At 38.7% G+C, this 15717-nt stretch overlaps 1 protein-coding gene across 4 annotated transcripts in view; it reads left to right on the top strand.

The window, feature by feature from the left end:
• Positions 1–15717, top strand: part of Tle4 (TLE family member 4, transcriptional corepressor) — a 146723-nt gene that overhangs the window by 77764 nt on the left and 53242 nt on the right. For all 4 annotated transcript variants that reach the window (XM_045153242.1, XM_045153249.1, XM_045153254.1 and 1 more), the window contains one exon: positions 162–178. In XM_045153242.1, coding sequence (XP_045009177.1) covers positions 162–178 — 17 coding nt within the window. The remainder of the gene's footprint in view (positions 1–161; positions 179–15717) is intronic.

Here is a 15717-nt window from a genome sequence, read left to right on the forward strand (position 1 = left end):
ACTAATTATTAACTTGACAACAAAGTTGACTTCTGTGTCATTTATTACTCAGCTGGGGTCAGGTTTGATAATGTGTGATTTTGTGTAAACTAACTGGTCCTTTTTTTTTTTCCCCCTCCTCACCACTACTTCTGCTCGTGTTGCTGCTGTTTTGCCTACAGACAGAGACTCGATCAAGGTAGGACTCAAAATTCATAGACACAGAATGGCTTCAAGGGGCTTTGTAAATGATTGGAATAAATCTAATCTTGAATTCTTTGAGAGTTAGAGAATAATATGGTTATTCTCTAAATTGTGGTTAGGTGCCATATATGTAATTGATCTTTTTGATACATGGTTCTTATTTTTCTATCACAATCAGATCTGAATTGTGGAATGATTTGTATTGTTCATGTTGCTGTTGTCACTATATTTTCTTACCATGTGAAAAAGATTGACTGTTTTTCTTAGTCTTTGGTTTTAAGATAGTGAAATGAAGTAAGTAAATTGATTTGTAAAGGAATACATAGTAGTTTCATATCTTATAAAACAGTTTGGCCCTACAAAGTTCTTTACCAAGCTATCAGAGTATTTGTTTGGGCAGGAGGTGTAGCTCAAGGGAAGAGCATGTGCTCAGTGTGTGTAAGGCTCTGGCATCCATCCATTGCCAGATTGCCAGATACCCCAGACACTTCGTAACAGCATTTTTCTTTATCAGAAAGGCTTTTTTTTTTGTTGTTTTCTTTTCTTTTCACTTGGGTTTGTAGTATGCAAGTCATTTTAGGTTGTACATCTGTCTCAACTGTATATCTCTACAGATAGTTATAGAGAAAGTGGTTTGTGTATACTAGAGTGGAATGTGCTAAGGATACCTGAATTTCTTAGTACGCAAAGAAAAATAGGCTGCCATATAGGAAAGATGTAAGTTGTAAAATTACTTAGATCACCTTTGAGTAGGTACAGTGGAAACATATACCATTATGCTATTTGTCCACTAGAAAGGACAGTCGAGGGACACTGGTCAAAGTAGATGTTTTCAGTTCCTTTTGTGTGTGTGCTTTACAATAAATGAATGCTGAAGGTTATAACTAGATAAATCTTTTGCAGCTTTTTGTAAAACTATGTTTATGGAAGTAAAATCTTCCACTGAAATGATCTGTGCTATCATTTTAAGAGTTTCACTTTGTCCTTTTACAACAAAAGGAAATCATTTTTCCCCCAGAGTCCTTAAATAATGGAAAATAAGTGTAACTACTTTACCCTTCAGGAATCTTTGAATTTGAAAGGGCACCCACAATTTCAAATAAATGTTAACAGTTGGAACTTCACACATTAAAGTATGTAATCATGCACTTGCAGTTGGGTATTTTGTTTCAGATGCGTATCAGTACCTAGATTGAGAAATATCTTAGTCAGAGTATATGGTGTGTCCCACACATGTGCTTTAGAAGCAATAAATAAATACAGTGGCCTGGATTAATTGATAGCAGCTCTAGGGAAGCCTGTCTGAGACCAAAATATAGACAATCCCTGGATGTTTATGACAAACACACCTTTTGGGAGGTCAGTGAACTTAAAGAAGCCTCTCCTGCTCCACTTCCAGAAGAGTATGAAAACACTTGCACACTTTGCCAATCATGTGTTATATTCCCTCATGCAAGAAAAGAGTATATTTTCAAATCATCTGTAATCATTCAGGATGAGCCAGAAAGTGTCTGTGTAGCTAGAAACCATGGGGAAGCAAAGAGGAAATCAGAAGCTGACAATTTTGTTCTGATTCATTATAGAGTAGTTAGCCTTGAGCTGCTGTCTTTGTTGGGTATTGTTCTCAGCCTTCAGATTTGTGTTGTGTATAGTCTGGGGCTGTCCTGTAGTTTTGCAAGGTGAATTTGCGTGCTTATTTTCTTAGAAGCTTCTGTGATGGGCAAGAAGCAGTTGCTTATTCTCTCCATCTTCCTCATCCTCCTGTTAGTGTTCCTGGTTAAGAAGGGCTTTTTATGGCTGTCCTCAGCTGGCTGTGTGGCTTGTGGTGGTTTGTATCTGTCAGAATGTTCCAGCTTCCTACAGCTAGGTTGGGCATGTATGAAATTATTTATTCGTGCAGGGTGATGGTCCTTAGCAGTTAACAGGTAATGAACGCAACATAAATTTCCTTCTTGCTTTTAATTTTTTTCCCTTTCCTCTTCTAATGTGCAAACAGGCAGCTCTGGTACTCTAAATAATAAGTAATTTTTGGCCATCTGTCAAAGGGAACTTTCAATACAAATTTAAATTAATGATGCCTGAGATTTTTTATAGCTCCTCTAAAAGCCTCTAATATGCAGAAAATTCCGGATCTGCTGGTAGTAATTAGTGTTGCATGTAATAAGGATGTGTGGGCAATGCTGTATAGCCCCATTGTAACATTTTGATATGGTAGCAAAATTTTGATGCATACAGGTTGTGGATGGGTTTAATTATGAGAGACACTTTTAAAAATGTTTTCTTGACACTACAGATTATTAAACAGGGCAGACTTCAGAATAGCTTATAAAACAGAAGTTGAAACTCGTAAAGATTCAGGTGATTAAGGCATGGAAGCTTTACCTTTGGATGCCAAGTAAAGTGAAAGATAACACTTGTTAAATGGCTAGGCTCCTATTCCTCACTTCCTGTTTGTTTTTTTTTTTTTTTCCTCTTTCTCTCAGTAATTCTTGAGCCAAAAATCACATGCTTTTGGCTTTATTGATTTTGTATTCTGTAGCCCCAGTAGCCAAGTTCATTCTTAAGCCTGTTATTTGCATACCTCTGTCTGAACTTTTTCAACACAGATAGAAAATGTAAATATGAATCTAAACAGAAAACACTAGGATTATAAGAGTCAGTTTCCCTGGTGATGAGAAACTAAACACTGTGTATAGTAGGACTGTTGAAATAAGGGACCATAGCACTTGCCATCTTCCTTATTTATCATTAGCTATCTGGTGACTGCATGTCATATGTGATGTCTGAAAATAGCAACATCTTTGACCATGTTGTATTCTTACCCGAAACCAGGCTCCCACTTCTGTAAAAAATTGTCTAGGTTGAGCCGGGCATGGTGGCGCACACCTTTAATTCCAGCCACTCGGGAGGCAGAGGTAGGAGGATTGCCGTGAGTTTGAGGCCACCCTGAGACTCTATAGTGAATTCTAGGTCAGCCTGGGCTAGAGTGAGACTCTACCTTGAAAAACCAAAAAATAAAATATAAAAAAAATTGTCTAGGTAAAACTCTGTCTACCATCTTCAGTTATGTTTCTCTCTATTCTCTTCCATGTGTCTTACCCCTAGGAAAAGAGTAGATTAGCTGAGAGGGAGGTTTCACAGTGTCCTCCAGAGGGGACCACATGCTGCCAGGAATTTCTCAAGGTTTCTGGAGGTGTCAGTTTCATGAAGAGTTGCCCAGCTGCTCCAAGCAATGCAAGTGTCACATCACTTGGGGTTTCATCTGAGCACCTGAACTAAATGCTGGGAATAGTGACCAACAAACTGGCTACATTTGGTAGGAACCTCAGGTTGAGAAATTACTTTTCCTGCCATCCCTACCCGGTATCTACCAGTCTAGAAATACATAAATAAAACAGATACTAAAGTCAAGGCCAGATGAAACAGACATCAAAATCACTATCACCAAATGTTGTTAGTTCTGTGATTTCTCCCAAATTAAAACTAACATTCATTGTGTGTGTCTACATATTCCTCTTGTGATTTATGTTGAATGAAACATATTTCTCTATCAGAACTGTTAGAGATTTACCATTTTTTTCAATCTAAAAACAATAACAAAAATGCAAAAATTTCCCCCTGTAAGTGGTGATGACTTTACTGTTTCAGCAGAATGTCTTTCCCAGAGTACTGAATGCTTTGTCAAGGAGTAGAAGAATTTTAGAGAATTAGATATTGTATCTGTTACTTTGCCACTGCTGAGAAAAAGAAATAACTGGCCAAAAGCTACTTATGGAGGGAAAGGCATTTAATTCTGCTTACAGTTCCACAGAGTTGTCTGTTATGGTGGGGTAGGCTTGGTAGGCCTGAGAGGGAAGCTCCTGACACATTATAATCCAGGAAATAAAGCAAGCTGAAAGGGGAACAGTGAGAGAGGCTGGACTAGAGCACCTTAAAGCCCACCTCCCCGCCCCCAGTGCCTTACTTTCTCCAGCAAGGCTCCCCTCCTAAATGTTCCACAACCTTCCTAAACAGCATCACCAGCTGAGGAGTAAGTGTTCAAACACAAGAGCCTATGGGAGAAATATTACAACCCAACCACCACAGAAATTGCCAACCCGTTCTCCAGAAGCACTGTACTGGCTGAAAGGACTGAAGGCAATGTTTGTGTACATTCTCATACAGTCTTCACATATTGGGCTTAGATTGTATTGTTGTGATGATGATACATGTTAAACTTAATTTTTGAACATTTCCATGTAAATTTTTAAAACTAAATGTTTTTTGGAGTCTATGCTATGTTTTTATGTAGCCTATGCTATGTTTATATGTAGTGTGAATTGTCTGCTTGTGTAAAGGTTTTTCTAATCTGTGCCTTAGTTATACTTGAGGAAATTCCTGTTTATTCTCCTTCATCAATATGTTGATGTTTTCTGCACATATGACTAAATCATCTATATATTTGACTACTTTCCCAGTTTGTCACTGTTGGCAGTAAAGGTTTATCACTGGAAATTGGAATAAGGTTGTTTTTTATGTTCACATTGAAGTGTGTGGTACAGGCCAAGAACACTGTCTACCTCATTAGTTAGGTGTTGCAGGTGAAAGTAGGTTTTTAGCAGTGATTACTTGTGTTTGCCACTTCACTTGGCACATTAGGATTTAATGGGCATCTTTTGCTATAGGATCACCTGTAACTTGTGTAGCTTGCATACCACACTCCCAACAACCACACCTGTTATTCCTGTCTCAAAGGGCCATCTGCCTAAAACGTGTGTGCTGGGAACATGTCTAACCCTTTGAAATGTGGTATGTGGGGAAAGCACAGAAGAAAATACTTGAAGAAGAAAGGGCCAGGGCAGGAGGTGATGGCTCTATGCCCCAGCAGTGTTGTTCTTATATGGCCCCCTTTTCTCACCCTTTTAAGATAGGAGAAAGCTTGGTGTGCCAATTTGCATTGCTATAAACTTTAGAAAGACACATTATTAAAAGACAAAAGCATAAATAACAAGGCTAACTGAAAAAGGGAGAAATAGATTAAATCAGTGAAACATTATAAAGCATACATTCTATATTGTTTTTACTCCCTTGATTCTTGATAAAATCTTCTCTGTTCATCTGTAACATATTCATTCAAATGTAGACGTTATTTTTCTGTGTCCTTTCATTTAAGTAAAAGACTCTTTCTGGTGTGATTGACGTGTTCTTCACAGTACGAGGAAGCAAACACGGGTTCTTGAACCATCTTTTCTCTACTGCGAAGTAAGCTGTGTATAACCATGGATCTGAAGGCTCTAGGTATCTTTCAGCCATTTTGAATGTAATTCCTAAGTTGTGTTCAGTACCCTCCTAGAAATGAATTTGGAGTATCATAGTATATAAGCAATATTTGTTTTGGCAACAAAATTGGCCCTACCATTGACCAAGTAAATACAGTGGTCATTGTATTTCATGAGTGGTTGAATGGTATAAGGGTAGTATGAGGTTTAAAGTATGCATCACATACTTTAACATTTCAGCATTTTCAGTTTTCCAAAATACAGCAGTTTGAAATTGATTAGCATTACTATATGTAGCCTTTAAAATATTTAAAAGGCAATTTCCTTGTATTTTATTATTAACAATTATCAAAGAACAATCAGGAAATTTTGTTCTGTTGGTTCATGATGCAGTAATTTGTTCAGTATTAATTGATCCCTGCCTCCAGGCATGTAAGCTGTGTGAAATGTAACAGGTGCCCTAATTCCACAAAATGTGTTGTAATTGTTTGTTTGTGGAACAGTGGAATAAATGTCTTTAGGGCACAGCTGGTCCTCAGGTGGTGAGCATGAATGGATTAATGATGTGGTGGGGGAGGCACGCTTGTTGTGCTGCACTCTCCTCCACCGACTGCTGAAGCAGAACAAATATTAATTAACAGGGTGGGCTGATTGTCAGGTCTGCCTTCCCCAGCTGATTTTGGCAAAGGTGGTTTAATTCTTTTCCCCCTTAAACCAACTAGGCATTTTCATCTTAATGTTTATTATCTCTAATTTTCATAGAGTACATTTCATCTCTGGCAAAAATACTACCAAGTAAGTTTATTTTTAACAATGTGAAATAATGTTTCAGAGGAGCCCAGGGCTTATGTAAGTGTTACGATGGGTACTTGAGTTTCAAACACATTTGTTTCTCCAAGTATGCATAATTTTTTCAATACAGTTATTCCCCGAAATTGTTCACCACTTTTTTAGTGCTCTTAAAATGTTTATCTGCTTTGGGCAGGAAAATAAAATCACCCAGAAGAAAGCTTAACACTTTTCTCACTTTCAAAATTTTTTTTCTTTAATTTTTATAGCACTTACCTCTATTCAACTTACATATTTTGTTCTGTGGAGGTTTGAAATCATTTAGAAATCTCTGGCTTCTGAAATGTTAGGCATATGGGAGATACCACTAGTAAGCATTATAATTTTGGGATTGAAGAATCATGTCTAATCATCATGGGGCAATGGACTTGTGACAGAGCTGAGCAGAACTATTGAGCTCCAGAAGAATATTAGAAAGGAAATCTACTGAGGTGAGGCTTCTCAAAGAACTTCTGATTCTTCTAAGTAAGCATGCTGTTAGTGAAAATAAAGTCACTTTAAGATTAATGCAGATATGGTGAGTCAAAACTGTTATACTCAGATACTTAGCTGTTTTTCTTTGATTTCAAATGAAAGTTCAATAAATAAGTCATCAATTTAAATTTACCAGATAATTTGTTACTTAGAACCAACCCATTTGTTTCCTGTTTCTATATTTGAAAAAGATATATTAACTTTGTAAGCAAACAAATAATGAGTATTCTAATTTTAAAAAGTCCTGCGTGAGGATATTATCCATGGTGTTGGTATTATTCTTCATGTAGCCCTGAGGTCAGGGATGCTCCTAAGTTTGCTTCCGAACAGCACACGGTTTTCTCCAGGTAGCCTCCTGTGTAGACATCATCTGTGCTCAAGTTGCTTAATATTCCATCTCCACTGCAACCACCAAGTGTTCGTGAAAAGCTTACACTGTTCTTACCACCCTCCCTTTACTGAATTACAGGCAGTGAGGTGGAAGTTAAAATGTCTTAAGTATTCTTGTTGTAAGTGGATTTTTCAATATATGGTGATAGGTGAGTGTGAAGAATTCTTTTTCATAGAAATGGACTCATTATATAATTGTATCTCATCCTGAAGGATTCTTGAATCTTCTTATTTAAATTGTTACTTTTTGAGTTTCTGACTGTTCAAACTTGAAGGGAAGCAGAGATGGTTGGGGGAGGAGAAGAAAATAAGTTAGTGATACCACCTGTGAGAGAAGTCCCCCTCACAGTATAACACCTCATTTTTAATTTACCCCTCCATTAGAATCATTTTAATTGTTCTGGAAATATTTGAGAATTCTATTTAGCTTTTTTAAAACTTCTGTTTTCTTGAGTGACATTTGGCCTTTTCAAAAACAAAATAAAATTGGAAATGCTAATGTTTTGAGCCAACTCAAGGAGGAAAATAAAAATGTCACCATGGTAACAAAGCTGCTTTCTAGATGGTTTCCTAAGATATGCCTGAACTAGAAGCAGATGTCTGATTTGAGAATCTTGCCTCCTTCAATGTAAACAAATAACTTCTGGGCAGGTGTTGGAAATAATATGGAAATCCTATTAAGGGGCCCTGGGTTCCTGTCAGTCAGGAAGCCTGTGCCACAAAAGAACTGGTTGTCGAATAAAGGAGCAGAGTCAATTCTCATCAGGCTTGAGCTTTTCCCAGGAAATGATTGTCTGTGCAGGGTTTTCTCCTGTGAATCTGAATGTAAGCTGTTGGTTCTGTTGATCTCTTCACTGGCTTCATTGTTCTCTCTATCCCAGACCTTCCCTCACCCCTGCCAGTCCCCTGCCCCCTTACCCACTCCTTCCTTTCTTCCCTGTAGATTAGCACTTGATCCGTGCTGCTGCCATGGGAGTTCTGACATTTGTGATTTTAACCTCCCAACCTGGGTGGGATGGGAGGAGGGGTAGGGACTTGAGGAGGAAGTGCTTCTTGCTCCCTGGGCCTGCTCTACAAAGGGCCAGGCTAATTGGGCCTATGCTTAGAGCTGTTCAGAACTATTGTAGGAGCTGTGTGGTCCTGAAGACTGTACATTTGCATGATTTTTTTTTAATTAGGAATTTGAAGCATAGAGAGTTTTTGAACTTTTAATAAATTTGTACTTGTTTAGTGCCTGTGAAAGACCTTAACATCAGACCTGAATCTCTGAAACTCCTAGAGGAAAAATTAGGGGAAACACTTCAACATATTGGTCTTGGCAAAGACTTTCTGAATACAACCCCAATTGCTCAGGCAATAAAACCACAGATTAATCACTGGGACCTCATGAAATTACAAATATTTTGCACTGCAAAGGACACAGTGAAAAAAGCAAAGAGGCAATCTACAGAATGGAAAAAATCTTTGCCAGCTATATATCTGATAGAGGATTAATATCTAGGATATACAAAGAATTCAAAAAGTTAAATAATAAGGAATCAAACAAACCAATCAAAAAATGGGCTCTGGAGCTAAATAGAGCATTCTCAAAGGAAGAAATACAAATGGCATATAAACATCTAAAAAAATGTTCTACATCACTAGTCATCAGGGAAATGCAGATTAAAACTACATTGAGATTCCATCTCACTCCTGTCAGATTGGCCACCATCATGAAAACAAATGATCATAATGCTGGCGGGGATGTGGAAAAAAAGGAACCCTTCTGCACTGCTGGTGGGAATGCAATCTGGTCCAGCCATTGTGGAAATCAGTGTGGAGGTTCCTAAAACAGCTAAAGATTGATCTTCCATATGACCCAGCTATAGCTCTCCTAGGCGTATATCTGAAGGACTCATCTCATTTCCTTAGAAGTACATGCTCAACCATGTTTATTGCTGTTCAATTTATAATAGCTGGGAAATGGAACCAGCCAAGATGTCCCTCAACTGATGAGTTGATAATGAAGATGTGGTACATTTATACAATGGAGTTCTACTCAGTGGTAAAGAAAAATTAAGTTATGAAATTTGCAGAAAAATGGATGGACCTGGAAAGGATTATACTAAGTGAGGTAACCCAGACCCAGAAAGCCAAGCGCCACATGTTCTCCCTCATATGTGGATCCTAGCTACAGATGATTGGGCTTCTGCATGAGAAGGAAAATACTTAGTAGCAGAGGCCAGTAAGTTAAAAAGGAGACATAAAGGGAAGAGAAAGGAAGGGAGGAGGGTACTTAATAGGTTGATATTGTATATATGTAAGTACAATGATTAAGATGGGGAGGTAATATGATGGAGAATGGAATTTCAAAGGGGAAAGTGTCGGGAGGGAGGGAGGGAATTACCATGGGATTTTTTTTATAATCATGGAAAATGTTAATAAAAATTAAAAAATTTAAAAAAAATAAATTTGTACTTTTTTAGTGCCTGTGAAGTTGTCATGACCAATATAGTAGCCACTTAAAACTTTTTAAAGCTAAATTACTTAAAATGAAATAAAAACTTGGGCTGGAGAGATGGCTTAGCGGTTAAGTGTTTACCTGTGAAGCCTAAGGACCCTGGTTCGAGGCTTGATTCTCCAGGACCCACGTTAGCCAAATGCACAAGGGGGCACATGCGTCTGGAGTTTGTTTGCAGTGGCTGGAGGCCCTGGCACGCCCATTCTGTCTCTCTCTCTCTCTTTCTCTATCACTCTCAAATAAATAAATAAAAATTATTTTTTAAAAATGAAATAAAAACTTAAAACCCAGTTTATCAGTTGCACTTGCCACATGTCAAGTTCAAAGCCTTAACAGTGAATGTCCCATCATTTCAGAAGCCTTTCCCCCAGACGAACTGAGAGATTGCCCTTATCAGGCTTGCTAGTTCTGGCTGCTCTTCACTGTGGGTATAACAGGTTCCTGACATTTAAGCTCATGGTCCCTCCAGATGTGTACAACACAAGGAATATTCTGGGACGGCCAGTTACTGAGGAGGCTGAGTTGGTAGGGTCACAAGGTTAAGGTTAGTCTGAGTAATTTATTGAGACTGGATCAATATAAAAACGTGAACAAGAAGGCTGGACTGGGGTTATAGCTCATTAGTAGAGCACTTACCTATCATACTTGAGTCCCTAAATTTAATCTCTAGTATCAAAAGGAAGGAAGGGTAGGAAGGCGTGTGTTTATTTGGTTTGGGTGACTGGTGCTGGTATAGTGGGCTGCACCTAATATAATGTCTGTTAATATGCTAAATGGTTGTACACTTTTTTTGGGGGGGGGGCTCATGGGACTGGTTGGTTAACATGGGTCTTTCCAGAAGGGAACCCTACAAGATAGATTTTAATGGTTCAATTTAAAAAGTTGTGGCATTGGGGCAGAGGTTGCGAAGGCTATATGTGAGGGTGTTCTTTATAATACTCAGAAGGTTAAACGTGGATAAACACAAAACAAGGCTTCAGAAAAGCCACACTATTATTATGCAGTGTTTCTCGGACTATAGTCCCTGAGATGCACTTCATAAAGCCAATAAAGCTCACACTGGTGGTCTCCAGTTGCCCTAGCAACAGACCATGGGGCACTGTGTGTGTGAAATGCATGAACATCTGTGAATTAATCTTTCTTAGTTTGTTCTTTTCTTGGCACTGATTGGACCACTCCAGCTTGTGTCTGTGACATTGTGTGTGAAGGGTTACCTGGGGCAGTCCCATGGGGCCTTGCCCTGAGTGGGTGGTGGAATGAAAAGTGAAGGGAGCTTTGTCTGGACAACGTATTCAGTAGTGGAGGGATTTAGCTTGACAGCACTCTCAGTAGGACATTATTAGCTTACTTTTTGGAGCACGGGGAAATGAAAATACATATATATATATATATATTTTAGTAAATCTGGACATTATTGAGTTTATGTGGTTGCCTGAAAAAAATCTACAAAGAGAAAACTGAAATAATCATTTGTATGTATACCATACTTACCAGGACTTGAAAGCTCTGAGTTATGCCATATTTAGCTCATCCCTTGCCCAAGAGATTATAACTAAACCATATTGAACAATCACTGTCCTGAACTGCTTGCTTAGTCTAGAGCCTGGTTTTGTTGTTGTTTGCTTTTTAACTTTTTTATTGAAATTTTTCATATATGTATATAATGTAGTTTGATAATTTTTCTCCTGTTACCTTCTCTTAACACCTCTCCCATGTTTCCTCTCTACTACTTAATGTGACCTTATTTGGTGGAATTTTAAACAAGGCTGGTGACACTTTTGCCCTTGAGTAAATAGAACAAACTGTGTCACTATATAAGCAACAGGGAAAACACTCCGCCATTTGAGGGTTGACTTCCTTGATCCTTTTCCCTTTGCAAGCTGTCACCCTCCTCCTGACACTGGAATGACTCTGCAGACCTTTTAGTTCCTTCTATCAATAACAAGTACTCACTTGTAAATTGTTTTTTGTTTTTTTTTTTTCCACCACTGTGATTTACAGGTCCTTTCAGTTTTTTCTTCCTTATTTGTTTCTTGTACCCCTTTCCTTTCATTCTTCCTTATGGGTCTCTTCCTGGGGAGAAATGAAAACACAATAATATTCCATATGCAGTATTTCATGATGGATATAATATTTAATATTTAGAAGAAAGCATTTCTTTAGGAACTATGAAGACAGAAATCTGCACATCACAGTCATCCATTTGATTTGTTTGTTAGGTATACTGCAGGGCATTTGAGAAGAATTACTCAGTTCTATCAATTCAAATGTTTGTCCTTTCAATGGTGATGCAGGATTTATTCCATAAACATGCAGGGATACCAGGCTGGTGGACCCTGGATTTTGGATTCTTATCCAATTAGCAAAGAACTTAAAAAAATGGACTCCAAGGAGGGTAAATTATGTAGAATAAAGCTTATTTTAGGGAAGGTTAGAATCCAGCAGGAAGGCTAGTAGGGAATCCCAAGCCAAAAATTTACTCTTCCCCCTTTCTTGTCTGGCTGGGAAAGAAGAGAGAAATTGGAGAACGTTTCCCACACACTGGGAAAATTCTGGACATGGACACGCACATGGAAAGCAAAGCATGAGAGCCCAAGTCAAAAGATCCTGTTCACATTGGGGGCTAGGAGGCACTAGGAGATAGTGAAGGACTCTTGGGACTTAAAGAGAGATCACATGTAGCAAAATAAGACAGCATCCAAGAACAAAATACATGAAGAAAACAATAGGAAAATGCCCAGGCAACTAGGAAATCATTCCCCTTCCCAGCCAGGCTTACCAAAGCAAGGACCTAGGAGAGTTAGGAGCCAGGAGAATGTGAAGGAGGGCAGCCCACCCAGGTGTTGCTAGGCTGAGGAAGAGGCAGGATGCTTCTGGCTGGGGAGTGTTGCTGGCAGCCTTTTTGGATAATACTGGGTCAGTTCTGGGTTCTAGTCCTGCCAGGTGGCATCTCCTTAGGCCTTACTCCCTGTCTGGCTGCTTATAAAAAAGCTATCTTGCTCCTGTTCCTCCTCCAGTATCAGAAAGGCACAACTATACCTCTGTAGCTGAATGATTTCCTGATCTTTCTGGTAGCCAACTGACCAAAAAATATTTTAGTTGTTCTCAACTTAAAAACCTGTTCATAAACAGATGAACATGAAATTTGAGCAATATAGTCTCACATAAGAACTTCAAGTTCCTTAGTAGGTATTGGTTTGGCAGCTGGCAGGCACATGGCTTCTTGCAAGGTTTGTTGAGGGGAGGAGGTATAATAAAGGTTAGCTGCAATCCCTTTTCTCAAATCAGTTTTCTTCTAATGTGTAGAACTGAGATGTGCCGCTTTCAAAGTAGAATAAAAAAATATATTAATAGATCGTTCCTCTTCATTTCTCTGAGCTTCCTCTGAGTCCTGAGTTCTTTTTTTAAAATGTGCATATAAAACTAGTTTATAATGATTGGAGAGCTAGCTATGAAGGCAATACCAGAAAGCGGCCAATGTCGATGTGCAAATCCATGCAATTATGAAGCCTTTAGCAAATACAGTAATGCTAGTAGCAACATTCTGTAGACTTTCAATCATCATGTTTGCCTTTTACTCAAATTCAGAAAACATTTTGAAAGGAATTATCAAAACAATAGGATCACTAGGCAAAAAAGAAAGAAAAGAAAAAGATAAAAGAAATGATCATGACCTAACAGAATTTGAACTTGCTTTTCTGGTGGTTTCTGTGATATATTTTTTAAAGGAACAAATTTGTAGCTTCTCCCATTTAACTCCAGTATTTTCACTTTTCAAGGCATTTTAAAGTTAGCAACTTGAGTTGTTAACTTCAAACCAGCCCAAGAAATTGACCAATTATAGGAGAATCAAGAGAGACCTTTCGCACGAAGTGGAATTCTCAAATTGTTTTTCACATCCTTAACTATTGTGTGTTTTTTAAAGTCATAACTCTTTATGCCAAGAACTGAGAGATTTGTAGGCCTTTGTTGTGAGTACTAAAATTCCTCAGCAGTAAGTGACAGTGAATAAAGTAGCTAAGGAGTATGATGAGGACAGGAAATGAATCTGAGTGAGTATGGATTTCGATTGTTTTCTTCATTTAGCTTTGACAGCGTATCTTAAAAGCAGTAATTTCGTAGTTATGTGTTTGAGGGCTAGAAAAGGAACACTAATTTAGAGTGAGAAAACTGTCTAGCATTACGATATTTTATCCCCACTGCATGTGCCAGTTTGGCAAATAGTAATATTTTTTGAATTTTAGTTTCACTTTTAATGATTGATTGATGGCAGTTCTAGGAATTGAAACTGGGAAGGAGGGCTCCTGAATATGCTAGGCAAATTCTATACCCCTGAGATATATTATTCTGTCCTTTGTTTTTGAAATAAGATCTTACTAAGTTTCCAAGCTTGCCTTGAACTCTTGTGGTCGGTCCTTTCACCTTAGCATTCCTAGTAACTGAGAAGTACAGGCCTGTTGCAACATGCCCAGTGTATTGTATTTTAATTATTTTACTTTTTTAATCTAAAAGCGTTTTATAGAAGTAAAATCCAATGCAAATTTAATTACTGTTATGAGCATGTGGGTATATAACAGTAAGTGCTTTTTCTCATGATGTTCTTCTGCATACAGTATTACAGTAGGTAAAAGGCTTGGTGGAAGAGTGGTTTCAACATTTTTAAGAGGCTACTGAAAATTATTTTTCACTATCCTCTTGGGCCTACCCTTGACACTTGTGGGTCAGGCTTCAAGACCCAATGGAGGTCTTAATTGCACATGTGTAAGTGCTTAAAGCTTATGTATCTCATTAACAAATGTACTTTCATCATGACCTGATAGATTAGCTTTTAATTCTCCAGCTGTTTAGAGTTCATACTGGAAGCTGGCGGACTCTTCCCCATTTTCTTAGAGACACCTTAGTTCATCATAGCTTCATCATATGCTAAGGACTCCCCTTAGGTCTGTGTGCTCAAGCCAGAAGGAATCTTGGTCTAACTCTGGGCAGCCCAAGAAGAGAACTGGGAAATCCCTGAAAGTGGTCCCTGGGTAACCAGACCCAGGTTCATAGTATAGATGGATAGACAAAGGTGGAATGGCCATGCTTCATCCAAGAAGGAACTCAACTGGCTGAGGGCCTTGGGGTGGGATCACAACCTTTCATGGCCTGGCTGCTTGGTTTTTATTAGATTTTACCATCTATACCCTTCAGACAGCAGAGAAGAAACTGGGAACTGAGAGTTATAACAACTTAAAATGGTTTTGTTGAATGAGCATCATTTTTATCAAAACTAGGCCAGAGAACTCTTAAATCCCTTCTGCCTCAGGTGCTTTTAAACTGTCTGTAGCTTGTTTACAAGTGTGTAACTACACCTTAAAATCACTCTATTCAAAACCCTAGCATGGTGTACCCACCAGAAGTGCTCATGATGAAAGGGAGAGACACTGGCCAGGGACAGGGGGCTCCCCAGCTCTTCAATGAGGGCTTTCCATTCTGCCCCATCTCTTGTCTGCTAGGCCTCCGCTCTAGTCCACTACACCTCCATCTCTAGTCATCTAGGCCTTATGTCTACTCTGGTCCCAGGTAAAGCTCAGGTGATAGTGAATATGCCAGGCAAAGGTTAGACTTAAAAGGATTAGTCATGAAGACGGGCTTCTTAAAGGAACAGGGATTGCCTTTGAGAACTAACCCAGGACACAATTTCTGTTTTCATCTGCCTTTTTCCTTTTCTGCATTTCTGTGGTTGGACAGCTAGAAGTGCTGCAGTATTATTTGAAGTGCCCTGTTTAGTAGTTTACGTGAAAAGTTGTTGAATTATTCACATAGCAAATGATTAGACAAGCACTTGTCCATCTGACTGAATTATTCTACATGTTTGCTGAAGCAGCTAAGAAGGTGAACAGCATATCCTCCTCCAGAGGGTCTACAGTGGCGGTATTGACCCATCTAGTTATTGGGTTTCAGTCTTTTGTTGACATTGTTGTAAATGAAAGCAGCCCTGCTGATCTCTGAGCAGCTGGGCTGGATAATTGTGAAGGATTCATGCTTGTTGCTGTTACCCCAGTGTTTGCAATAGGCTGTTTG

Source organism: Jaculus jaculus, chromosome 1 (assembly GCF_020740685.1).
Source record: "Jaculus jaculus isolate mJacJac1 chromosome 1, mJacJac1.mat.Y.cur, whole genome shotgun sequence".
Taxonomy (NCBI): domain Eukaryota; kingdom Metazoa; phylum Chordata; class Mammalia; order Rodentia; family Dipodidae; genus Jaculus; species Jaculus jaculus.